Source organism: Xenopus laevis, chromosome 4L (genome assembly GCF_017654675.1).
Source record: "Xenopus laevis strain J_2021 chromosome 4L, Xenopus_laevis_v10.1, whole genome shotgun sequence".
In the NCBI taxonomy this organism is placed as follows: domain Eukaryota; kingdom Metazoa; phylum Chordata; class Amphibia; order Anura; family Pipidae; genus Xenopus; species Xenopus laevis.
The window spans coordinates 112,892,068-112,918,474 of NC_054377.1; the positions used below are offsets into that span (position 1 = coordinate 112,892,068).

A 26,407-nucleotide genomic window follows, 5' to 3' on the forward strand; every position below is an offset into this window, starting at 1 on the left:
TTATTTTAATTTATTTTAATGACTGCATTCATTAATTTAGAAGGAACATCTCATTCAGCATAATCTTCATCCCTGACGAACTGAGGGAGGTGGTTCGAGAGTAAAAAAAAACATTCATCATTTGCACTGTTCTATTTAGTACAGCAACTAATTAACGATAAAATAGTGAAAATTAAAACAATAGGGCACAATGCACTTCCAATACATCCCCTATTTATTGGGCACATGTTGAACATAAATGTATGTTAAACCCATAAGCCTTAATAATGCAGTTGTTAACTGGGAAAAGTAAGGTTTATTAGAACTTGACAGCAGATTTTGTGTCTTACCTGCTCTCAGTACTTAGAATAATGTTGCCGTTACATGCACTTTTGTCTTTATCCCTGAGTGGTATCTAATTCAGAGTTACTATTGAGAGATAGATTAATTGACAAATAGCAGTGCTGTTGTGACAGGGGATGGACGGGGTAAAATAAAAATATATGCTACCCACGTCATTTTTAACACCCCAGGGAGAAACTTTGGCAGCGATCTTATGTAATTACATTTCAAAAGCTGAAGACAAAGGCTTAAGAAATGCTTCCTTTGTCTGCTCAGGAGAAGAGCGCATGCCAGCATTCACAACAGCAACTATAATCATGATGGTGGCATTTGTTACAGCATTCCAACCTAAACGTTATTTGGAGTTAATGATCACTATAATTCATAGTAAAATCAGAATACTGAGCAGATCCAATATGCATGGACAGTGCAAGTCGGTCTGGACAGTTAGATTGCTGACATGGAGCAAGGTCAGGTTTTTATCATGCTAACCTAGGACCGGTAATAAAAAGGTTCAACAATAACAATATCAAAAGGACAACACATTTACTGTGCAGGTACTTTCAAGAAAGCACTGAAAGAGAAAACAGGAATGAGTGATATCTTGTTCTAGGCCCCTAATCTGCAGCAAACTGGGTTCCGAAGCCGTTGTAGGCACATTTTTATTTTAGGATGAAAAGATGCATGAATCAGAATTATACAGGTTCTTATTCAACAAATGAATCATTCACTGCAATATTTGTTAGTGCCCATTTTATGCTGTTTGCCCTATTTCAGTCTTCAAAGAACTGAATTTAGCTAACCCAGAGCAGGAGAACCACTTTGCCACTGCCACCTTCTGTCTTTCTGTGGTCCCACAAACTTAGGATGCAGGCATGTATCATTTATGTGTCTACCATCCACCTGGTGTTGCCTCATGGTAGCTATGGGGCCTTTCAGACAGTCACTTCAGTTGTGCTGTTGCTAGAGAACTGTCGCTGGGGTGTGTTGGTGTATTGACCTTGCTGGCTGAACAGTTCAGGGAGCTTCTCAATACTGTACTGCCTCTTATTGGCATAGACATGTCTTCGATTGTCATGATGACTTGGATCCCAGCCCTGGAATCCAGCGCCTGCTAGTGGGTGGGTATTGGTTTTAGCCACTTTGGCCTTGTGGTTTGGCTTTGAATGGTTGAGAGAGGAAATGTCAGGCAGAGGTGAACTGTCCTGTACATGCAGCCCTGCAGGCTTGTAACACGGGGAACCTCCAGTAACCTCCGCCAATGGAAATCTCTTGAAAAAATCCTCTGTTGCAGTTTCTGTAAGGAGATGATATGTTTATGTTTTTTTTCCCAAATTAATTTACATTGTAGGATAGTTTTAGGATAGTTTTACCACAATAAAAAGAGCAACAATTATCAGCTGTCCTTCCCCAATAACGAGCAATGCAGACTAATATTTGTACATGTTTGTCCTTGAGAATATTCAGAGCCAGATGAACTTGTGTATTATATGTTGACTACAAGAACACATTTAGTACTGTACCTGTTGAGTACCTAATCAAAAATCACTAAACAAGTCATATGTAAATGGTATATGTATATGGTTTTAAAAATAGTGGTGAGCACAACTTTCCCTTGTTTGTTATAGTTTATACAGGAGCAGTGACCAGCTCCATGTTGTAGCTCCCCACCCTTCCCAGCTATAGTCAGGTGATCCCACTGGTGTCTAATAAAAGGGCAGCCAAGTATGGAGGTTTACTTTGAAAGCAGCAAGTAAGCTGCAGGTAAAACCTAGTCCCTTTGTAAAATGTATAATGAAGCAATAGAATTCTTAATGAATCAGATGAAAATTAAGCGTAGGACTGGCCAGATATGGGATGACTTTGACGTAGTTGGCCAGCTTAAATATATTGCAATATATGGACAAACAATCCCTGTTTTGTTTAAAGGGTAAGGCATTTTTTAGTAGCAGAATGCACAAAATGTCTCTGTCTTAAATATATTGATAATGGGTTGAGTGCAGAGGACTCTTGTATTTGACTATATGTATTTTGTGGTCACATCCTCATTGCACCCCCGCCTAATGGTTTTAAAAAATAGTGGTGAGCACAACTTTCCCTTGTTTGTTATAGTTTATACAGGAGCAGTGACCAGCTCTATGTTGTAGCTCCCACCCTTCCCAGCTATAGTCAGGTGATCCCACTGGTGTCTAATAAAAGGGCAGCCAAGTTTGGGAGGTTTACTTTGAAAGCAGCAAGTAAGTTGCAGGTAAAACCTAGTCCCTTTGTAAAATGTATAAAGAAGCAATAGAATTCTTAATGAATCAGATGAAAATTAAGTGTAGGACTGGCCAGATATGGGATGACTTTGACGTAGTTGGCCAGCTGAAATATATTGCAATATATGGACAAACAATCCCTGTTCTTATATATATATATATCTCATTTGTAGATAGGAGGGTCTGGCAGCCTATAGGGCCACAATACAGCCAGGAATGGAACAGGGATAAATCATGCATATTTAATTTTGGATCAGTGTTCTCCCAAACCAGTTATTTGATCTATGGCACAACCCATCCACATTCACCACTAAGTACTCATCTATAAAACCAACCATTTCCTTGCAGCCTTCCCATGTATCTGGCATGGTGTAGAAGGTAATTCTGCATGAGATATCTGTCTGGCATGAATACAGTGCTGACAGATGCAGGCAGAGCTAAATTCTTGGAGCTCAAAGACCTGCGCCCCCAGTAGCCCGCAGCATGCAAAGTGTGAAAAGCATAATAATTTGATCTTGTTCTTTGCACTCTGCTCTGCCAATTGTAAATTACCCCTCTGTCCTTCAAGTTTGTAAGTGTTAATAAGCAGGGACCTGTCCCTGAATTACAGGAATATTGAATTTCAATATAAAATGTATGTAATATATTTTCTTTATATACTCCTATTGTACAATGCTGTTGGTGCTTTAAATGTGTTAATTATAATAACAACAATAATATAGGCTTCTTATAGTTGATATGTCATATACTGTAGCTTTGCTGTAGGTTTACAGAGCCTAGATATAAGATTTATCTCCTTAATAGAGCATTGGAAGCTTGATAAATCACTCATTTCTTATGAAGTTCTGGCTTTTGGGCCCTTTAGCCACCACTTACATGTTAGATACAGTACATGTGCTAGGAATTTTAACATACAATAGGAATAAGGTTCCTTCCCTGAAGGGTTAAAAAGTCTATAAATATATCTAAAAAATTGAATTAATAAGCAGTTACCTTAATAAAGAGTGGGCCCATAAAAATGCAAGAAGGCTATGGCCCACTTGGCTCATGTATTCTCAACACGTCCTCTCAGACTGATTGTACTGGGTTATTGGTTGGTTATTGGCAATTGCAATATTTTAGTTCTACCACAATGTTTACTAAGGACATTATTGGTCAAAGGTCCCCTTCCACCCCCTCCCTTCTGCCCCAATGGAAGTGATGGAGGATTTGCTTAAGGCTGCTCACCTTCCAAATTTTTTTTCAGTTCAGTTGGTTTCAGATAATTCACCAGAAATAAAGACTTTTTCCAATTACTTTCTATTTTCTTTGTGTGATGATTTTCTAATATTTAAGTGTAAAGTTTTGTCTTTCTAAAGCAGCTCTGGGAGGGGGGGTCGCCGACTCTGTAACTGTTCTAAATCGATACATTTAGTTGATACATTTCTTGTCTTTTTAGCTGCTGAGCAGAATCCCTGAGTTTCATTAAAGGCAGCTGTTAGAATTGATACAATAGTTGCTAATATTCCACAGATGCTGCTGAGAAATGTATCAACTAAATGTTGCAAAATTGTAACAGTTTAGAATCTGCACATGGATAACGGAGCTGCCAGACTGGAACAAATGGCAGGAACATTAAAGGGGAACTCCACAAAAAGCATAACTTGAGCTTTTTGAAAAGTAAACATAATTTTAAGCAACTTTGCAAAAAAATATGCAGACTTTTCATGATTTTTTATGGTTTGGAACAGTTCCTTAAGCATCGCCCACTGCTCTCCTCCTGATCTGACTACTTTGCTGAGCTGGCTGACTACTGTTACTTTGTATCAGCAGCAATCTGTCCTTAGCCTGCATCCTCCAAACCTCACAATTCCCTGCACGAGTGATATCAATTAGGAATAAAACATCACAGTGCAATGCATTGTAGGTTATGTAGTTCCTGCATGCTGTATGTAATCTGTGGATAAGTTGTTACAATTTGTAACATCAGTGTTTAGTCCCTCCTTCCCTGCCAGGATTTCAAATGATGGAGAAAGAGAAGAACTGTTAAACAGCTGGATTGCAGCATAGAAAATGGTATTAAGCATACTTTTTGAAGAAAGCGGTAACTATAATGGATATATTAGGGGTTTCAGTGTTATGTGGGCCTCTTTATCAAATTTTGGTTTGGAAGCCGGAGTTCCCCATTAAACTAGATATTGGAAAACTGGTAAAAAATGGAAAGCAATTGAAAAAAGTCTTTATTTCTGAAAACAACTGAACTGAAAAAAGTGTGAACATCCCCTTTTACACAGTTAAGCATTGAAAATAGGAAAGTTAATTTAATAAAGTCACTTGAATGTAGTGTTATTCTTAAAAGGCAGAGTTAAAGTTAAGCTCTACACAGAGTTTATTCTTGTATATTCAGTCTTGGCATCCACTCTCTGTAATCATTGATGCTCAGGGTGCAGGGAGATAAAGTGACAAGGTCACAAGTTGCTGGCATAGTGTTCAGGCTCATTATCACTGTTAAGTATTTTACCCACTGCAGATCAAAACATACTGATTACCTCTAAGCCGTTGCACATACCTTCAGTTACAGCTGCCCTACATCTGAACACAGAGAGAGAGATTGTACTAGCAGCACATTGAACAAAACCCAGGGTTAAAATGCCATTGATCAGTCTTCCATAAACCCTGGAGAGGTTATTGATTTCATTTTTTTCATTATAAGGCATGAACCTACCAGTAAAGCATAGCCCATTACTACCAGAGGTTTGGGTACTCTCTTATATTGACTTGAAACCCTGGAGTAATGGCTGCCTATTTTCTTTTATACTAATGATGTCATTTTATTGCATCCCATATTATTACAATCAACAAATAAAATGTAAGTAAAAAAATGAAGACCAATTGCAATTGTCTCAGAAAATCACTTTTTACATCATACTAAAAGTTAACGCAAAGGTGAACAACCCCTTTAAACAGCAGTCATCATGTATTATGCTTCTCTCAACCCTCAAGTCTAAAGGGCTCATTTATTAAGTGCAACCATAGTTACCGTCAAGCAACTTTTGCTGCAGAAATTGCGTGAACTGCCATTCATTACTTGCGTCTAAAGCTGCTCCTTGCATTTGCACATATTTGTACAGAGAAAATGCACTGTGCAGTGTGCCAGCTGATTTTTTTTACATTAAGGGGCACATTTACTATGGGTCGAATATGGAGGGTTAATTAACCCTCCATATTCGAAGTAAAATCCTTTGACTTTGAATATCGAAGTCGAAGGATTTACTGCATTTCCTTTGATCGAACGATCGAAGGAAAATCGTTCGATCGAACGATTAAATCCTTGGAATCGCACAATTCGAAGGATTTTAATCCATTGATCGAACGAAATTCCTTAGATCAAAAAAACCTAGGAAAGCCTATGGGGACCGAAGTAGGGGGTCGAAGTTTTTTTTAAAGAGACGAATAGTCAAACGATTTTTAGTTCGAATCATTCAATTCGAATTCGAAGTCGTAGTCGATGGTCGAAACTTCTAAATTCGATTTCTTTTTCATTCTATTCCTTCACTCGAGCTAAATAAATGTGCCCCTACGTGTCAGAAATGATGACATCCTGAAACCAAGGATTTTCAGTACAAATTGTGTTTGATTTGGGTTGAAGAACTTGTGTATTTGCATATTATTTAACATATTGAATGCAAACTGCACTGTGCACATCTCCACCTCATGGCTGCAAATACAGTGGCATTGTGGGTAAACAGCATGGCAATTCAACCCAAAATTGCACTTTGCACACTGCACTTGCACTCATAAACAAGTCTTTAAAGGGGCTGTTCAGCTTTGAGCAGGTCTGGACTGGGAGTGAAAATAGGCCCTGGCATTACAAGTACACAGATGCCCAGACAGCCACCCACCAGCCCACTAAATAGTGACTGTCTAAGTGTCTATGGCATCGTACAGCAGCCCCTCTGGCATTTTCCAGAACCCACAGTCTGGAAAATGAATAATAAAAAAAAGCAATTACAATACATTTGTTGCCTTATAGAGCATTTATTATTTAGATGGGGTCAGTTACCCCTACTTGAAAGCTGAACAGAATCAGAAGAAGAATGCAAATATATAATGGAATAATATGAAAAGACATGTCACTAGACCTCAAAGGAAACCACACCAGAGCTAACCACTTGTCAAGTAAGTGGACTCCTGAAAAAACCCAAGTGGTGAACCAAGTCAGTCTGGTCTTATGTTTGACTCCCAGATCAGATGAGAAGATGACAAAGGGGAACTGTGCAGATTATTAGGAAGAGGATCACACCTCCAATGCAGTCCTCACCTGGTGGTAGTTTCAGGCCTTTCACTTAGAGACTTTTGAGCATTCATTTAATTTTTTCAGCTCTCTGATTCATTTAAACCAATACAAAACATTCCAGATGTGAGAACATTCACTTAAGTGAATAACCCAAGTAAGGCTCTGTAGTATTCAGATTGCAATTTTAAATAAAAAGAAAAATGAAAGTGAAAAAATTAATTATTTTTCAAACCTAGACAACTAGTGAATGAGGTTTAATATAGGTAGACAAGGAATGGTAGTCCAACACCAAATAGTAACTCACCAATTAATGGAAGAGGCCCAGGTGCACCACCCTGAGCCCTCAGCAGTGGAAAGGGACCAAACCAGAAATTTGTAGAGCAGGCACTCAAAACTTCCACAAAACAATCTTCCACCAGGCAATAAAATAGTTAAAAATATTTATTATGTCAAATAAGTATAGTCTTACGCATTTCATGTTACACACACACTAAGGGGCTGATTTACTAGGGTTCGAATGGTAAATCCGAATTCAAATTTTCTAAAAAATGATTGGTCAAAACTCACAAAATTGAATTTAAAACCACCAACTCGAATTTGAATACAAATGTGAGATTTATCACATCTCGACCCTGGAAACTATTCTCCACCTAAAACCTGCCGAGTTTATGTAGAAGTCAATGGCAGAGGTCCCTTGAACTACTTGAAGATGTTAATAGTAGCGATGAGACACATTTTTACCAAGTTTCACTTTGACAATGACGCCCCATGACTCCAATGGGAGAAAAAAAAATTTGCCTCCAAAAAAAAATGTTGCATGTAAAAAAAAATTTTTTCTTTCAGAGAAAAACTTTATTAGAGTTTTCAGTTCAGGACTATTCAATCGAATTTTAGACCTTCAAGTGATTTTATAAATAACACATTATAGAAAACATGAAGTACAGCACCTTTTTTTTTGTTTAAGATAACAGTGATGTTTCAGGCCTTTTTAGGCCTTTTTCATAAATAACATGCCATTCGAATTGTGAATACAATTGAATTTATTATGGTTTAAAGGGGAAATATCGTAAAAATTTTATATTAGCTTCATCATACTGAAATAAGAAACTTTCTAAACACAAACAATTAAAAATTCTGTACAGTTTCTGAAATAATCAAGTTTATCTTCACTATCCCTCTTTCAGCATCTGTTTCTCCTCATTTTGTCTTTATGCAGCAGTGGGTGTCAGATGAATGATCCAATATATCTTATAGGGGGGCTTCTTCTTAGAAGATATATGTAGCCCTGGTTGCTAGGTTACTGAACTGGATGGAGTTTGGCAGGTGGTAGAAAACAAGTCCCTAATTATTCTCATGCTTGGTGGGACTACCTCTACATTTATTTGTAGCTAAAGCTAAACCACCAGTACAAGCAAGTGGCACTCCATTCATTCATCCTATTTCTTTGCTTGATAATGAACATAATAGACTTACCGACAGCTTTTAGGGTGGTGTACTTGTTAAAATCCTGGTCTTTCACTGGGATTCCAGAAACCAGCAGTGTTCTATTAGCAAGAGGTAACGTAAGACCGATTGGTGGCACCAGGGGAGAAGTCAGGCCAATGTTATTTAAGGTTGTGTGATCTGTAGATAAATAAGACACTTACCTGAATAAATGACCTTCCATTTTTAAATACAATTTATTGCAACCATTTAGCTGACTCTCTGATACCCTCCTTATTTTAACCACATTTTGATTTCAGATGTAATCTTTTTTAATTTCAAGTTTGTCATAGGCTATTACTTATTGGATATTCCACTTTTGACTAGTGAACAGTACATACTACCTGCTGATTGGCAGCTCTGAGTTAACAGACCTGGTGTAAACTTTGCAACTACTATTACATTACCCCACAAAAATAATATACAAGTTTATGGAAAGCTGTGGAGTTTCATTTTGACAAACTTTGACAAACTGTCTCTTCACCTTCTGATAAATATGCAATTATGCTCAGTACATGCAATTATACTTAATATACAGATATACTCATTTCCATGTGTCACTTAGTATGACTGATGGCCTTACTATTTTAACAGAATATGTTAAATGTGAGTTAAAGTCGTATCAATAAATAGCAGGGCTACTCTGATTTCCATTATACTTCCATGCAGCAAAATTGAATTAAAGTCAAGAGATGTCAGATAAACCCATCATTAAGATGATGATCCATAGATTTTTAAGACTTATTTACCATTTACAGGGTTGCTTTAAGGCACCAGTGGGCCCAGGGTAATATTGGTGGGTCCCCACTGCCCCAATATTTTTTTATTTTAACAGTTTTTGTAACACAATTGTCATATCTCGACATAGCGCATGAATGAGGCAGAAAATAGGCTAGCAACATTCCAAAAGGTCATATGGTAATTGTGTTAAAACAACACCTTCGTCAGGTGAGATATGGATGAAAAAAATATATATAACTTGGTTTGAACAAAAAGGGGGAGTTAAAAAATAAATAAATAAATAAATAAATATAGTATGGACATATTTACCATACCATATAGATAAATTTGTCAAGCAATCTATTGTCCCTCTACATCAAGGGTCATCAAGTTGAGAGTAGATTTGCCAGGGACACCACATTTTAAGAAATTGTTTATATTTCCCCAAAGATTGACCTTATACCCTCGCCAACCTCTCCTTATGTTTATTGAATTGTAGAAGGAGAGTCTTCCAAGCTGCCACAATTGTCTGTTTGGTTGCATTAAATATATAGGTGATTAAGTATAAATTAGATATAGTAATTTCCTCAATTGGTTTATTTAGAGGCACATTTATCAAAGGTCGAATTTTGAATTCATATGAGTTTTTTTTAAACTCCCTTAAATTTGAATATGCTCGAAATTTGACTGGGGAGTTAGTTAATAAAAAAAAGCAAATATCTAAAACTCAGATGAATTTTATTGACCCGAAAACTCGAATCAAATTCGATTCGAATTTGACCAAATTTGATTCGAGTTTTTTCTCAGAAAAAAACTCAAATGTCAGGAAAGCTACAAACATCTTCAAATTGGTCACTGAACCTCTCCCGTTGACTTGTACATTAATTCAGCAGATTTTAGGTGGCAAATAGTTGAATTTGAATTCTTAAAGGGCCAGAGTATGATAAATCTCGAAAATGTAATTCAGCTTTTTGAAAAAACTCGAATCGAGTTTCTAGGGATAATTCCCTAGTTGAATTTGACAGTTTTGACTCGAATTTTCGAATTTTCAATTTGACCCTTAATAAATCTGCCCCTTAGTAAAGCTTTACAGGGATTTTTAGTAGGAGTAACACCTAGAATACTATCTATCATGGCATATACTCTGCACAGAGGTGCCTGACTTTAGGGTAGCTCCACCAGATGTGGGACATAGTACCCAACTCCCGGCAACCTCTAAAGCAGTTAGCATCATACGATTGGACCCATTTCGCAATACATGCTGGCACTAAGTACCACCTTGTGATTTTTTATGGATGTTTGCTGGATGCCAGAGCTAATAGAGCAATGGGCAGTTCTAAAACAAATCATATTCCAGTCCTCTTCCTCTAGAGTTAGATCTAGTTCTCTTTCCCAGGCCTTAACATACTTTACATAAAGTAGCATTGGTCCACGTATTGTAGAAGGTAGAAACTAAATTTTTAGATTGAGGATACTTGATACAATATAACTCAAATTGAGAAGGGGTACCATAGGTCACGGCAGATGAGAATGACTGAATATAATGAATGCTTTATTTGTATATAGTGATAGTTCAATTTAGGGCAGCTTTTCCTCCTGTAATTTAGTAATAGATATAAGTTTATCATCACAAATAAAATTATAGACATTCGTTCAGATGCCACCATGCATTTGTTCTAAAAGTTCCCTCAAGCTGATGATCATGAATATAATAAAGCAGGCAATTGGTCTGTACTTACTGAAGTAGACATGATTCCAATGAGTACCATTCTGGACCAACAACCATAAGAACTGAACCCTCATCACAAATTGGGGATACAAAAAAGTGTCTTCTCTAAAGACACCAGCTTCATTTAAAAGAATGATTACATAGAAACACTAAGAAAATTAATAAAAAATTAAAGTTTAAAAAACAAATTAAAGTGATCATAGAGCTCTTCCAGTTGTTTAAAATGAGTTCTGTCATCTCTAGGTGATGCTTCTGTCATACCAAAAGTCTGATGGTGGGCCTTCTGTCCTGGTGAGCCTGTTTTCCCAAGTTTAAAAAAAATCTAAAACTGGATTACTTTCACCTAATGACATGGAAGTAGTTGACATCTCTTGTAACCAGTACTGATATCAATGAATACTAATGCTATAGCTACTCTCCCAGCACAACACATAACTGGCTCATGAGATGGACAGTGATTTTTGTAGTGAGTGTAATTACAAGTTGCTAAGAATTTTAGTGATGTTTAGTGATGGCAGTGATGTTATTAAGAACCAGACTACAAATGTTCTCACCAATGCTGTTCCTTGGCGAGACTCTTGGTATAACTTCCGTAATCTGTACTTGGACACTTTCTCTACGGCCATCATTCAAAAGGTCCACATGGGCTGGTTGCTTCAGGAGTTCTGCTAGAGTCCTGAAATCAAGAACACTACAGTTGATTCAAGAACACACTTCAATATGGTTAAAGTTTAGTGCAACAATAATAAAGAAAATGTTAATACATACATTCTTGGAACATGTAGAAATAAACCAGTGGACAATCAGTTTAATATTGTTTCATTGTTTCTCAGCTGCCAATCATATATTGACTGCCACTCCTCTATGGATGTATGAATGTGTAGCCTGTGCATGGGAATCAAGTCACCCAACATTTTGGGATGATGTAGATCTTCACGACCTCCTCCTATGAGGTCATCAGAATTACCCGGAAGTCGCGCCCCGCAAAATCTTGCTTAGTTTGCGATGTTTTATGGCACACTCGCCTATTTAAACTTTGAGAAGGTGAGCGCTCACCACTTATGCCCCTGAGGAAGCTGAATTAGTCAGCGAAACGCGTTGGGTGGCATAGGCGGACGGTGGGCAGCTTAGCTCCCACCCTGTCCCCACGTAGCCAGGCAGGTTTTCCGGCACACTTTGGGCACTAATGGAATGGTGGGAGCGAGTAGTTTTGCACTCAAGCTGACATTGAATTTAACTTCTGGTGAGGTGCTACCGTTGCACCATATGCTATTTTTAATTGTTTGTTTTTTAAGGACATTGGTCCAGCACTGCAGCCCGAGGGTTATAGCAGTGAGTGTGTGTTCATGAGCGCTCCTCTTTTTAGTAAACTTTTCTAATGCACATCAGGATCCTTCTTAAAAAAGGATCCTTAAAAAAAGACAAAGTCTCCGCCTGAGTAAGTGTATGGTGTGACAAATTATAGATAGGATTTATTTGGGCCGAGGTGCATCCGGAGGGGGAAGAAGAGGTCAAGGTTGTCCTACCAGGTTTCCCAAATGAATCCTATCTATGACCCAGTATGTAAATTTAAGTCTGACATTGAGCAGGTGTAAAGTAATGCTTTTAAACAGGGATGGATCATGGAAATTGAAAAACAGTGGGGCTCATTTATCAACACAGGGCAAATTTGCCCATGGACAGTTACCTATAGCAACCAATCGGTGATTAGCCTTTTAAAGCCAGCAGCAAGTAAAACAATGAATGCAGCAATTTGATTGGTTGCCATGGGTTACTACCCATGGGCAAATTTGCCCAGTGTTGATAAACGAACCCTTAATATCCTCTGTGCCCTTATATTATACTGTCTTCCAAGACTCCATAAGGATGTGTGCAACCCCCCCCCCCCCCGTTTCTTCAAGGGAGAGTTTGTAACATCCTATTGGGCTGTATGTAGCTTATTACCTGCAAGATACAGTACATTCCCTACCCCACTATTTAAGGGATACACAACAACTGTTAAAAATCCTTTCAGATTTAACTTTATCAGGAGAACCAATTATTTTGGCCAGTCTGTATGTGTGCAGTTTGTACACTATAATTCCCCATCAGGAAGGGGCGGAGGCAGTATGCTGGGCATTACAAAATTTTGCTGTGTATGATGGCCTTTATTTGACTTTATTTGCCAGCTTTTAGAATTAACATTGAAGTGTAACTATTTTCGTTTTGAGAAACAATATTATTTACAGGAAGGAAGGCACGTAAATGGGTGCTTCAATGACTCCTTCATATGCCAATTGCTTTATGGCTTTTTATGAACAGCACAATATTGTACCTAAATTTATGGAATCCCTCTTTTTATATTTACATTACATTGATGATGTGTTAATCATCTGGCGGGACAATTAAACAGAATTGTTAAATATGGCAGAGAGTAACACCAAAAAAATGAAAATGTTTTAAAGCAGATAAAATACAATGTACTCTTGCCCTGCACTGGTAAAACTGGTGTGTTTGCTTCAGAAACACTACTATAGAAAAGCTGCTGTGTAGCCATGGGGGCAGCCATTCAAGCACAGGAGATACAGTAGATAACAGATAAATTCTCAATAATCCCATTGTGTACTGCAGAGCTTACCTGTTATCAGCTGTTTATCCTGTGCCTTTTCTCCTTTTCCAGCTTTGAATGGCTGCCGTAAGATATAATTAATCCTTATTGGAAGCAAAACCAGGCTACTGGTTTTATTTAATGTTTATATGAAATTATAGTAGACATAAGGTATGAAGATCCAAATTACGTAAAGATCCGTTATCCGGAAGTCCCCAGGTTTAGCGGATAGGGATGGGCGAATTTTTTCGCCTTGTTTCGCTGAAAAAACGACGCCCATAGACTTGTATGGCGGTGTGTGTCAAAATAAAAAGACGCACGTCAAAAAAAAATTATACCGAAACGAAACGGGTCTAATTCGCCCATCCCTACCAGCAGACTCTGGATAACAGGTCCCTAAATTATAGTACAGGCCTTTAGCTTAGCAAATGGCTTCAAACAACTCTTTGTGGCTATTCTTCTCTAATGTATTACAAGAAGCTGTACTTTTCTAGTCACTCCAGGTGCTCTTCCTTGCAATGTGCTGACCATATGGAAGGTCCAATATGTTTAGACATAAATAAATAGAATTAGCCCGACATGTATGTCATAAGCTGGGTACATATGAGCAGATCCGCCCTACAGATCTTTGGTCAGTTTTGTTAAAGGCACCAGTGGCAGAACTACCGGGGGTGAAAATGGCGCAGCTACACCAGGGTCCGTGGCCCTGCACCCCCGATGGGGCCCGCATGCCTGAAAAGAAATTGATTTTATTCAACTGGTGAGTTGGGACCAACAGGAGAACAGAGCGACGTGGGGCTGGAATAGGGGCGGAGGCTGCATCCAATCAGAACGCGAGCACCGGAATTTCTAGCTACAATAATAATATTGTGACGAGTTTGACGACATAAAGCAGCAAGCGACCGCCCCCTTGTTCTTCCCCTGGGGCAGGCAGAGGTAGGAGAGAAGTGGCACATTGGACCAATCAGGCCCCACCCTTATGGGGGCCACGCAGGAGTGCAGCTCTGATCCCTTTTAAGTTCATCCTTCAATGGCCCAGCCGCCCACAATCCTGCCTGGCAAAATAAGAAAGTGCCTATGCAGGAATAAAATCAGGGCCCATATTTATTTTTTTTACAGGAGGGGGCGCAGGAAGAACAAGCAGATAGCAGAAGAACCCAGAAGCAGAGGAGCTTGCGACAGGAAGGTTATGGCTATGCAGTGAATAGCAGTTTAAATTTCCCGCCCCATTTTGGGTCCTCATGTGGAAGGAGAGGGAAAGACTTTGTTCCAGCATGTGCTGACAGATAACGTTTCTTTGTGGCTCGCTAGAGTTCCCCCCACCATTCCAAGGCTGTCAGTGCAGACAGAGATAATGCCGGTAAGAATAGATGTAGAAGGACGACTCGGCTTTATTACTCCTAGCTTGAAGTTTTTGAAGTTATTTCTTTCAGAAATTTGGCTCTTTCTCCTGCATTTCTCCCACAGTGGCAGTGGCACTGTTAACTGTTTCCATGCCTTTATTAGCCATTTTGAAATGTAACCTTAATAGTATAAGTATTTACCTTAATTTGCATTCTAACCTTAATATTATACATGGTATTGCCGCTATTACATATATTACACATGCCAAGAATCACTGCTTATAGTATAATACGGATCACTGACCCCATCTAAACAACAAATGGCTTGTAAGGCTATCTAAACAACAAATGCCTTGTAAGGCTATCGATATTGTTATTGCTACTTTTTTGGCTCTCTGCAATTCAAATTCCAGTCTCATTCAAATCAGTGCATGGTTGCTAGGGTAATTTGGATGCTGGCAACTAGACTGCTGAAATTGCAAACTGGAGAGCTTCTGAATAAAAAGCTAAATAACTCAAACCACACATCAAAAAAATTAAAAAAACAATTGCAAAGTTTCTCAGAATATCTATCTCTACACCATATTAAAGTTAACGTAAAGTGGAACGACCCCTTTAATGTTGCACTGACTAACCCTTGTCATTAATACAGTAAAAATTGTAGTTCATGACTCCTGTGCTTATATTCTTTGAGTACAGGTATGGGAACTGTTATCCAGAATGCTCAGGACCTGGGGGTTTCTGGATAACGGATCTTTCCATTTGGATATTCATACCTTAAGTTTACTAGAAAATCATATAAACATGAAATAAACCCAATAGGCTGGTTTTGCTTCTAATAAGGATTAATTATATCTTAGTTGGGATCAAGAACAACTTTTTTTATTATTACAGAGAAAAAAGCTGCATGAAGTCATTCTCTTCATAATAGTAATATTGCTGTTGACTTGTATGATTTAGATTTGAGAACATACATGAACTAGTATTATGAATTGGTATATACTGTATGTATGTGATGAGCAATCATATTGATCATATTAGTGTTAAGGTTCCCATACACACAAAGATTTTTCCTGCCGAAAGATCGATTTTAGCGAATTCGGACCAATCCGTCAAATTATCGTGAAGTTAGTGGGATTCGAACGATCGTACATCGTACGATTTTTTGTCCAACATCTGTCAGAAAATTGATCGGCCAGGTTAAAAAATCTTTATCGGTCCCAGTGCAATCTATCTATGTTTGCAGGGCCAAGCAGGCAGCTACCCTTAGTTTTGCTGGCAATATCGCCTGAAATGGTCTTTTTAGTTGATGGGCACATTGTACATTTAAACGATCGTTTCGAGATAATCGTGGTCTCACGATAACGATTGGATCTTTTAAAAATCTTTACATCTATGGCCAGCTTTAGCGTTACTGGAACAGTTGAACTGCAGACACGTAACTACTGAATTAACCTACCAGCTCCTATGATATTAGGTCAGTTATACTGTATTACAGCCAAAAGTCATGGGGGGGGCCCAGTTGTAAATTTCTGTACCAGGGCCCTTAGGGGTCTAGTTACGCCACTGAAAGGAACTTGGAATTGGGCAGTACAGACCTGATCCCTATCCTGATACCAGGCCTGGACTGGGAGTCAAAATAGGCCCTGCCAATCCAAGTACACAGAGGCCCCTACCAGTCCAAATAGCCCCCTACCAGCCCACGATATGGTAACTTTCTATGGAACTATACAGGAGCCCCTCTGGCATTTGCCAGTAACCACAGTTGGCCAGTCCAGGCCTGCCTGATACTGTCATTTGCTTAATGGATTTGCAAGCATGTCTGATTGCAATCTGCACAAATTCCATGTAGATTTCATCTAGGAGTTGTGTCATTTGTACCTGAATAAATGGAAGGCATTTTTGTAAAAAATGTACTAGCTTGGTGACATTATCTGTACCCAGCTTTGGTTTGTGCTCTTTAGGAAAACAAGGGATAGTCTAGTCTTCCATTTGAAAAAAAAAAAAAATATACAGTATATACAGTATATGTATATATATATATCTATTTTCCACGGGGCTACCAGCACTCACGACAAAGTTAGTAAGTATGCCTGGGTGCAGAAACAACAAATTTTCCACAATACCTCCAAAAGAATCCGCACTCTCAGGACTTATAGATGATAAAAATTGGTCTTTATTTACAGAACTTCAGCCTGACGTTTCGGCCCTATCCAAGGCCTTTCTCAAAGAAATATATATCTCAAAATATATAGTGAATAAAGTACCCCCTCTTGTAAAATATAAGGATATTATAAGTTACCGAGGAGTTTCATGACCTGTTTTTATACAGGTCATGGAACTCCGAGGTAACTTCTAATATCCTCATATTTTACAACTGGGGGTACTTTATTAATTATAATACACAAATTTTAGTGAGTCATGTGACAGAAATGACATCACTACTCACCGTTTATAACTGATGACATCACTACTCACTGTTTATAAGGATATAATTTACAAGATATTCATGGCTTTTGTGTATTATATATATATATACATTTATATGTGTTCACTTTAGGCTCTGCCCTTCCTGATGACGGCTTGAGTTTGTAAGCCGAAACGTTGAAATAAAACTTCCAGCTTTTTTTCACTTATCAAGACCTATGTGTGCGGAAGTTTTTTTGCAATGAGGCTGTGACTACAAAATACATATAGACAAATACAAGAGTCCTCTGCACTCAACCCATTATCAATATATTTAAGACAGAGACATTTTGTGCATACTGCTACTGAAAAATGCCTTACCCTTTAAACAAAACAGGGATTGTTTGTCCATATATTGCAATATATTTAAGCTGGCCAACTACGTCAAAGTCATCCCATATCTGGCCAGTCCTATGCTCAATTTTCGTCTGATTCATTAAGAATTCTATTGCTTCATTATACATTTTACAAAGGGACTAAGTTTTACCTGCAACTTACTAGCTGCTTTCAAAGTAGAACTCCCAATCTTGGCTGCCCTTTTATTAGACACCAGTGGGATCACCTGACTATAGCTGGGAAGGGTGGGAGCTACAACATGGAGCTGGTCACTGCTCCTGTATAACTATAACAATCAAGGGCCCACTAATTTTTAAAACCATTAGGCAGGGGTGCAATGAGGCTGTGACCACAAAAATACAGTCCCTTTGTAAAATGTATGATGAAGCAATAGAATATATACATATATATATATATATATACACAGGTAAGTATGTGTATGTGTGTGTGTATATGTGTGTGTGTGTTTGCATAATAATATTTAAATAGATCACAGAGATGGATGGCCCTGCATTTGACATCCCTACCACCTCTCTCCAGTCCTGCCTTCCCTCTTAGTTTTCATCACTGACTGTCACAGCAATCTCTTTATGTCATCTCGTAACCAACATGGAAGAACTGAAATGGTTATCTTTTTTACCTTTTGCTTTAAGTCTCTTCCCCTGCATGAAATAGCCAGTGTTAATAACAACCATACTGTATTTCCCAGGTTCCCCAAATTCACTGCTTAGTTGCTTTTTTGACCTTCTCATTCACTCCCTACTTCCAGATGCTCACAGAATCTTGCTGTCTTCCAATTTTTATTTTTTATTTTATTAGAAACATTTTTTGTATTCCTCCATCCCTCACACAAGAGACAAACAAAATACGTATCACTGCTCTCATAATATCTCTACAGACTACCAGTGGTGTAAACTCATGGGCTCTTGAAATTGTAAGTAGGGTTGCCACCTGGCCTGTGTTTTACCGGCCTGGCCAGTAAAAATGATGGCTGATCCCAATGTTATTAATAGGGAAAAAAGTAAAATATATAGAAAGGCCGGTATGTTTTTCCAGAAAAGGTGGCAACCCTAATTGCAAGTGACCTGCAATTTCACATCTGTCCCTGGTTACTTGCTACTCCCCCTTTTTCCTCTATCGTTACGCCACTGCAAACTACTGTAACACACTGATCTGTGGACTCTGCGTATATTAACTGACCCCACTCCATTCCATCATAAACACTGCTATCCAATTCATAATCTTGTCCTACCCCCTCTCGAAGTGCTGCCCCTCTCTGCCAATCACTACACTGTCTACCCACCATAATCAGAATTTAAACCCAGACGTGCCAGTATAATTATTAAATAAATTGAATAACAATATTAACCCTAGACGTACCAGTATAATTGCTACAGAAAATAGATAATGAGAAAATTAAGCCCAGACCTGTAGAATAATCACTAAATAAAATAGATAACGGGCATATTGTCCCCAGGTGTGCTAGTATAATCACTAAATAAAATGGATAGCAGCAATATTAACCTAAGATGTACCAGTATAATTACTACAGGAAATGGATAATCAGCACAAGTAAAATTACAGCAAAAATGGCCAATGAGCATCCATTAATTCCAAATGTATAGCTTAATGTATAACTTAAAAGCATTCCCTTGCCAACAATTGCACAAGCAGAATACCACCACCAAAGTTCTTCTTTTCTAATTCCCTCACACTGCTTGTCTCTGCCTCCCTCTGTATGGCTTAAACTCTACAGTGGAATGCATGTCCATCTTGGATTGTTTTCCTCGAGATGCAGGAAGTCGAGAGCTGGCAGGAAGAACTAAAGAGGAGTTAGGCAAAGCAGGATATTCCAAATTACAATCCAGGATGTGATTGCAATGTGCACTGAAAATTAGGACTGCCCACAAAAATGGGAGAGTTGGTAGGTATGACCTGAGGGTAGGGTTGCCACCTTTTTATTTTCAAAGTTCAAGCAGGGGATGTCAGGGGGTTGGGTGAGTAATGTTACACCCCCTGCTTTCCAGTAGAATGATTTGTGAGTTGTATGATAGTAGCTGAGGTTGGAAAAATCACACAAATCTATCAAGTTGAACCTTTTAGTTGCTCTTATGTGTAGTGCACACAAGGTGTGGCCAAAAATGTTGGTACTGGTCAAATAATTTGTATGAAACCCAAAAGTTATAAGATAGCTCTGTCTACAAATGACCTTGTCTCTCTCTCACATTTCCACATCCAAGCCTTTCTGCACATGGAACCCACCCTTCAATATTTCACCATTCCCAGAGCCTCTGAAAACTAAACTAACCATCTCATCCAGGCTTCCAATCTGAGTCATAAACAATTCACACAAACTACTGCATTATCGATTTTCACTATGCAATTACTGTCAAAAGCTACACTGACAGGACCCCTCTACCATCTCACTTACACTACATATCTCACTCCCCTTCCCAGAGTTATATAGTGCAAGTGACTGGTGTCACTCCCACCATAGGATTTTGTGTAGGAGTAGGATTTAGTGATTATGCCCCCCCATACTGTCTCCTAACTGTACACAAATGCAAACAATGTGTATATGCTTCAGTGAGATGAACTGTTATGTCTTGTGTTAGTGCTAAAACACTGCAGGAAACTATGGTGCTATATTAAAATATAAAATTAAAAATGTATGGGATCAGACAAATCCTTCCACTGTTTTTCTGTCTGTGACATCATCTAGCCCAGTTACAGGCTGGAGAGCCATTTGATTGGCTGGGCTCCCCAGTGCATCATTGGGAGAGAGGGTGTGTCTGACTTTGGAGCCAAATGTACAGGGTCTCCAACAGAGCTTAACAGGGGTTCTATGCTGCAGGAGCCAGAGAGATCCAGATATGTGTTGTGTGACAGTGCTGCTTTAAAAAGGAGTTCCAGAAAGAAGTAAAAGAAAAGGCTGAATTTGGCTCTGCTGGATAAAGTGTGTGAGCATCAGGGAGAGCCAGTTTCTATCTCTTGCCTATGGATACTTTGGCCACTGTGTGTTCCCCAGGGTGAGGACAGGTCTTTCTCATGTACCTGCCACGTGGGCGGCTACTACTTTCAAAGGGAAAGGTGCCTTGGGGCAGTTTGCACTACCTGGAGAAATAAGAGCTCTTGGGAAAGGGACATTGAACTGACAGGAGTGATTCTGGATTTATCCACCCGGTGTGGGACTGTGGTATTGAGACTGTGCCAGGGGTTGATAGTCCAGACAGGTTCCCAGAGTAAATACAGTTTATATTTGTTTTATTTTTCTTAGTGGAAATCCCCTGAGGTGTGTTCCTCAGTGTTCCCTAAGTGGAGGCATTGCGCTGTAAATCCCAGTTCCCAGTACCAAATTAGGGTTATAAAATATTTTGCTGGCATTTCTCTACAACATCAACTACAAGTATAGTATCCGTTATCTGGAAACACATTATCCAGAATGTTCCAAATTACAGGAAGGTTGTTTCCCATAGATTCCATTTTAATTAAATAATTCAGAATTTTAAAACATATTTCCTTTTTCTCTGTAATAACACAATAGTACCTTGTACTTTACTCAATCTCAGAGATGGTTAATACTTATTGGCGTTTTTTTTTAATGTTTAAATAATTAGCAGACTTAAGGTATAAAGTTGCAAATTAAGGAAAGATGCCGTATCTGGAAAATCCCAGGTTCCACACATTCTGGATAACAGATCCCATACCTGTACTACTTTTTAAATGGCTTTACTCCTTTTATGGAGTCTCCGCCACAATTTTATACACATCTTGATACCCTGCTCTGCTGCCAGTTTGGAAACTGCTTGCAAAAGATGCAAATTGAAGAGCTGCTGAATAAAAAGCTAAATAACTCAAAAACCTGGGGAAATAAGTTTGCAAATTTTCTCAGAATATCACTGTCTTCATCATGATAAAAGTTATCTCAAAGGTGAACAACCCCTTTAATCTCTTCAAGAAAAACTAAGAGCCTACCTTTTGAAGCACATGAACATTAGCCTAGTCCTGTCCCTACTGACTATGCCTTACCTTGTGCACTTTTTCATCTCCAATTTGTACCTGTATGTTAGCCTCCCATCCACTTAGACTGTAAGCTCTATGGGGCAGGGACCTCCTTCCCACTATGGGGGAAATTTACTAAAGGGCGAAGTGGCTGACGCTGGTGAAAATTTAAACATGACTTTAGGTCAGTGCTGCAACAATAAATAACAGCTGAGGAACACTGAGGTGCTAAATCCATGCATGCCAGTCCAACCCTACCTTCCAACAGCATTGAAACCAAAGAGCAAGGAAAAGTATGTACAGTGTACAAAGCAACAGAACATAGATGCAATATGCTGTTTTTGCCAATATCCTATTAAAGGTACACCTACACAGAATGTAAAGTATTTCGGCAAAAAACATTATGCACTGTACGATTAAATTTTACTGACTTTACATATTTTAATATCCACTATATAACTAAGTCTTATATATCTTAGTCTATATCCTAATGTTGTCTGTTTTGTCACTACTGTCATAAGCCAGTCATACGCCAGCATTTCCAAGGCCTCATGTTTTTTTTTCCCCTTGGTTTCATATGGTCTCTTACATATTACTCATATGCAAATATTTTGAATATTTTATATTATATCATTAAAAAAAAAGGTGTGAGCTAGACCTCTGCTGAGTATACACAAATAACAGTAAAGTATTTATAATGAAGCCACCAAATGCACATCTCTGGGGAGGTCTGGTGGGCTGAAAGGAAACCCCCTCCAGCTTTACAGTGATGAGGTTTGAACAGGTAAACAAATAAAATCTGCTGCTTCTTTTAAAGGGGGTGTTCACATTAGACTTAAATTTGGCATGATGCAGGAGTGATGTTCTGAGAAAATTTGCAAATTTTGCATTTTTATTTTTTGTGGTTTTCAGTTATTTAGATTTTTATTCAACAGCTCTGCAGATCGCAGTTTCAGCAATCTGGTTGCTACGGTCCAAATTACCATAGCAACCATGCACCTTTTGGAATTACGTACTGGAATATGAATAGGAGAGGACCTAAATAGAAAGATGAGTAAAAAAATAACAATACATTTGTAGCTTTACAGTGCATTTGTTTTTAGATTTGGTCAGTAACCATTTGAAAGCTGGAAAGAGTCAGAAAAAAAGGCAAATAATTAAAAAAACTATAAAAAAATGTATATAATGAAGACCAATTGAAAATTGTTTAGAATTGGCCATTCCAGAGCATACTAAAACTATAACTCAAAGGTAAACCACCCCTAAGACTATGATTCTGATGCTTGCAATGCCCATAAAGTGCTTAATTTGCAGTAAGTCACCTCTAATGTGCTGGTAGGATCTATGTATTGCAAACAAGCAGACCAATAACAATACAACTCCATATTTTTACCAAATAACAGTTTTATAGCTTTTTGCCTGCCTTTCCACCCCATGGAATGGGAGAGGATTTACAGAGAATGATCAGTGCTGCATATTGCTGCCTTGGGGGTACTTTTTATATGGCATGCAGTAACGCCATCTCTGGGCAGCTTCTGGCTATGATAAAAGCTTTCCAAACTAAATAGATGTATTCTACTCTATTCCATGCAAAAATAACAGGTGTGTATGGAACATTTCCATGTCTTAGGAGAAAAGGGAACAATGGCACCAGTACTCATTTGCTGCTGCTTTTTCATGGACCCAGCAGTATGCTCAGAGAAAATGGATTGTAGCCCTGGTGGTCCATTCTTATAAATGATGCAAATGCAGAAAGCTACAATGCTCCAGGTTAAATTATAGCTTTTTTGTTGGACTTGCTAGCATATTGATAACAAATTACAGGTATTTAAATTTCACAGTATTTCCTATCAGTGTTGCTTCTGAAGAACAGTGTAAGGTTGTAATTTTAACAGCAGTTTGAAGTATAATTCAACCTTTATTGTTCATTCCAACACAGCATCATTTAACATGCATCTTCTAAAGCATTATTTGTGATCTACTTGGTGATTAAAATAAAACTGAATGAAAATAGCAGAGAAAAGCACCCCCACAGCTGAAACATAGCACATAGTTTTAAATATCACTTTTTCTGTTGATATAGGAATTATAGTACTATAATATTACTATATTACTTATATTACTATATGATCTTTCATAAGAGAACAGTCTGACATACAGTTATTTATTATGTTTGGCCATCTAATTTACCCTTCTCTTATTTGCCTCCTGTAGTAACACTTCTGACATAATCTTTGGGCTATAGATATATCTGTCTCTGCCCTTAGCACATAACGTGATGAATATATTCTGGTATTATGTTGTAGTGGCTGCTACTTTTATAAGGTGCTGGTATGCTACATAAAGTCATACAACTTTATCCTTTATCCTCACATTAAAATAGAAAATAGTTTCCTCACCTGGATACACTCATATCAGTTTGAGGCCTCTGTGTCTTCTCCACTGCCAGCTTAGTGAAGATCCCCACAAGAACCATGAGAGCAGCTACTCCACAAATTATATAAACAATCATGTTGGTTTTGTCTTTGCTTGGGTCATCATTTGACTCTTCTCCTCGTGCAGGAGGTTTTCCAGTGTTTGCCCAGTTTGGGGTATCATAGTTTGAGCACAAGCTCTGATCTAACCTATCATGTTTGAATTGGCAGCAGTAGCGATATCCACATGTTCCACAGCAGTACAAATAACTGCTGGCAATACAATTAAATGGTGGGTCCCACTGACCCATGACATCATAATAGCCTCGGCAACGGTCTGCCACTACCTGTGGTAACTCGGTGGGCACCAAAGATTTGGGTGTTCCTTGCACCACTTCATCACCAAGACCTGCTTTTGTATTTGGTGTTCTTGCTTTCACCAACCAAGGGTCCCAGAATGCAAGCCAGCAAAACCCCAGATATATAAGCCACTCCATGCGGAACGTCCTCAGTATCAGCTTTACAGGGAACAGAACTTTTTAGATAGAAAGCCTGCTTAAAATATTAATCTAAGAAATTCAAATGTTTTTCCTTAGGAAGTCAGAAATAGAATGTTCTTGGGCACAAATTCGGTGCTAGAGAAAATGCTTTATCCTGAAACATCAGAAAGAAACACGATTGAGGAAGACACAATCCCTTTGGATCTGTATTTGCTTTGCTTTTTATTCCTTATTGTAAGAATCTTCTGATAATGATACTATTCTTCTTCTTCAAGGTTACACTTTCTACTTGATATTTTAAATTAGTGGTTTTGTTCTTATATTTTCATTTTCCATTATTTTTCCTTTTTTCTTGTAGTTAATTTCCTCTCTTGTTTGTATTAATTGCTTTCCTACAGTTTGCAGTTGTTTGCCTCTTTACTCAATCTTCTTGGTTCAACACATGTTTCACCCTATTGTTGCTGCCTTCCTGGGAAGGGATGTCCTCTCTCAACAAACTCTGTGAGCAAGTGAGAGCTCTGTTCATGGGAGGATGATTGGAAGGGATGGGAGGTGGTTGTGGAGGGATGGAGCTTGATCCATCTGCAGGGAGAAACCTGTATGTGCAGCTTGCTGGGTCTTGGCTGCTCCTTTACACTGCTGTGATCTGACAGGCTCCAGCCAGACACTGACATTGGGGCTTGGACATAGTGAGGAGTAAAGGCAGCACATTGGTCGCAAACAGGATATATTCATATTTGGTGCAAACCAGTGTATCAAAATCCATGGATCAAAGAGAAAGAGAGAGAGCAGTGTGGGAGGGAGATCTTTTTTTTTATTTGATTAGCCTGTATTATATTGTGTTTCTATGTTTGCAATTGCTCCTGTGAAAGTCACATAGTTTAAAATGTAGCAATATATTATAACCTTTTGCCCAATGATTGGAAACTTTTATGTATACTTACCCACATGTCCCAGGTTTGAACTTTATGCTGTGACTTATATATGTTTATTTTTTCCTCGCTTATACAGTATATATGGTCCTAAAAATATCTGTGTCTACTGGAGGCAAGGATTGGCTCCCCAGATCAGCAGATATCAGCAGGAAGAGCTTGGAAAAGCTCAGTCAAGCACCAGGGCCTTATTAACCATACAGGCACTCAAGGGCCCGTGTCTATGGCAGCACTGGGCTGAAATTCAGCCCCATCAAGCTTCACAAATATATAGGCAGCACAGAAATACATGTAACAGTGCAGAATTGCCTCTCCTAAGGGACTGTAGCTGTTGTGTAGGAAGTCCAGTAAAGTGAGATGGCTACAGTAGCTATAACTCCCAGCATGCACTGGAAGCCATAGGCTTATACTAATTGAAGTTTCACTGTAACAACATACCCTAAACAGGCTAATAACTACAACCCTACACAGGTTGTTTTATTCAGGAGCTTTGACTGTATGTTTAGCATAAAGGAGAAGGAAACCCAGTCAGCGCAAAAACCCTCCCCCCCCCCGAGAACAAAAACGCAACAAAGAACTAGGTTATAAATGTTGCACCTTATTTTTTTGGGGGGTTCTGTACCAGCCCAATGCCACCACAGCCCTTTAGCAGGGATAATCTGTGCCTTAAAGATGCCCCAGTAGCTCCCCATTTTCTTTCTACTGATTCACAACATATGCACTGTATTGCTGTCACCAACCTGAATCAGAATGTAATCATAAGCCCTGTAGCATCATCTTATTTGACAGTCAAACCTCATTTTCTGCTTGATAATTTGTGACGACCTCTAAGCTTAGCTTCTCAACAGCTGTCCAGACCACACTGAGCATGTGAGGTATCACTGACACTCCTGCAAAATCTAAGATGGTGAGTTCCTGTGCACAACTATGATATCCTGAATCATTACTTCTATAGAGATGCTGATCATTTAGGCTGGTTAAGTCAGTTCAGTATATAAAATATGACGTTTCTAGTTATATGCATTTCTAGGGTTAAATACT

The 26,407-nt window shown here is 38.6% G+C and overlaps 1 protein-coding gene across 1 annotated transcript; it reads right to left on the reverse strand.

The window, feature by feature from the left end:
• Nucleotides 1-25,081, reverse strand: LOC108714479 (protein shisa-9). Its single transcript, XM_018258763.2, has 4 exons — nt 23,920-25,081; nt 11,341-11,462; nt 8,329-8,478; nt 1-1,618 (listed from the first exon to the last, which is right to left on the reverse strand). Exons 1-4 carry the CDS (start codon nt 24,429-24,431, stop codon nt 1,257-1,259), a joined length of 1,146 nt encoding a protein of 381 aa, XP_018114252.1. The 5' UTR covers nt 24,432-25,081; the 3' UTR covers nt 1-1,256.
• Between the last annotated feature and the right edge of the window lie 1,326 nt (nt 25,082-26,407).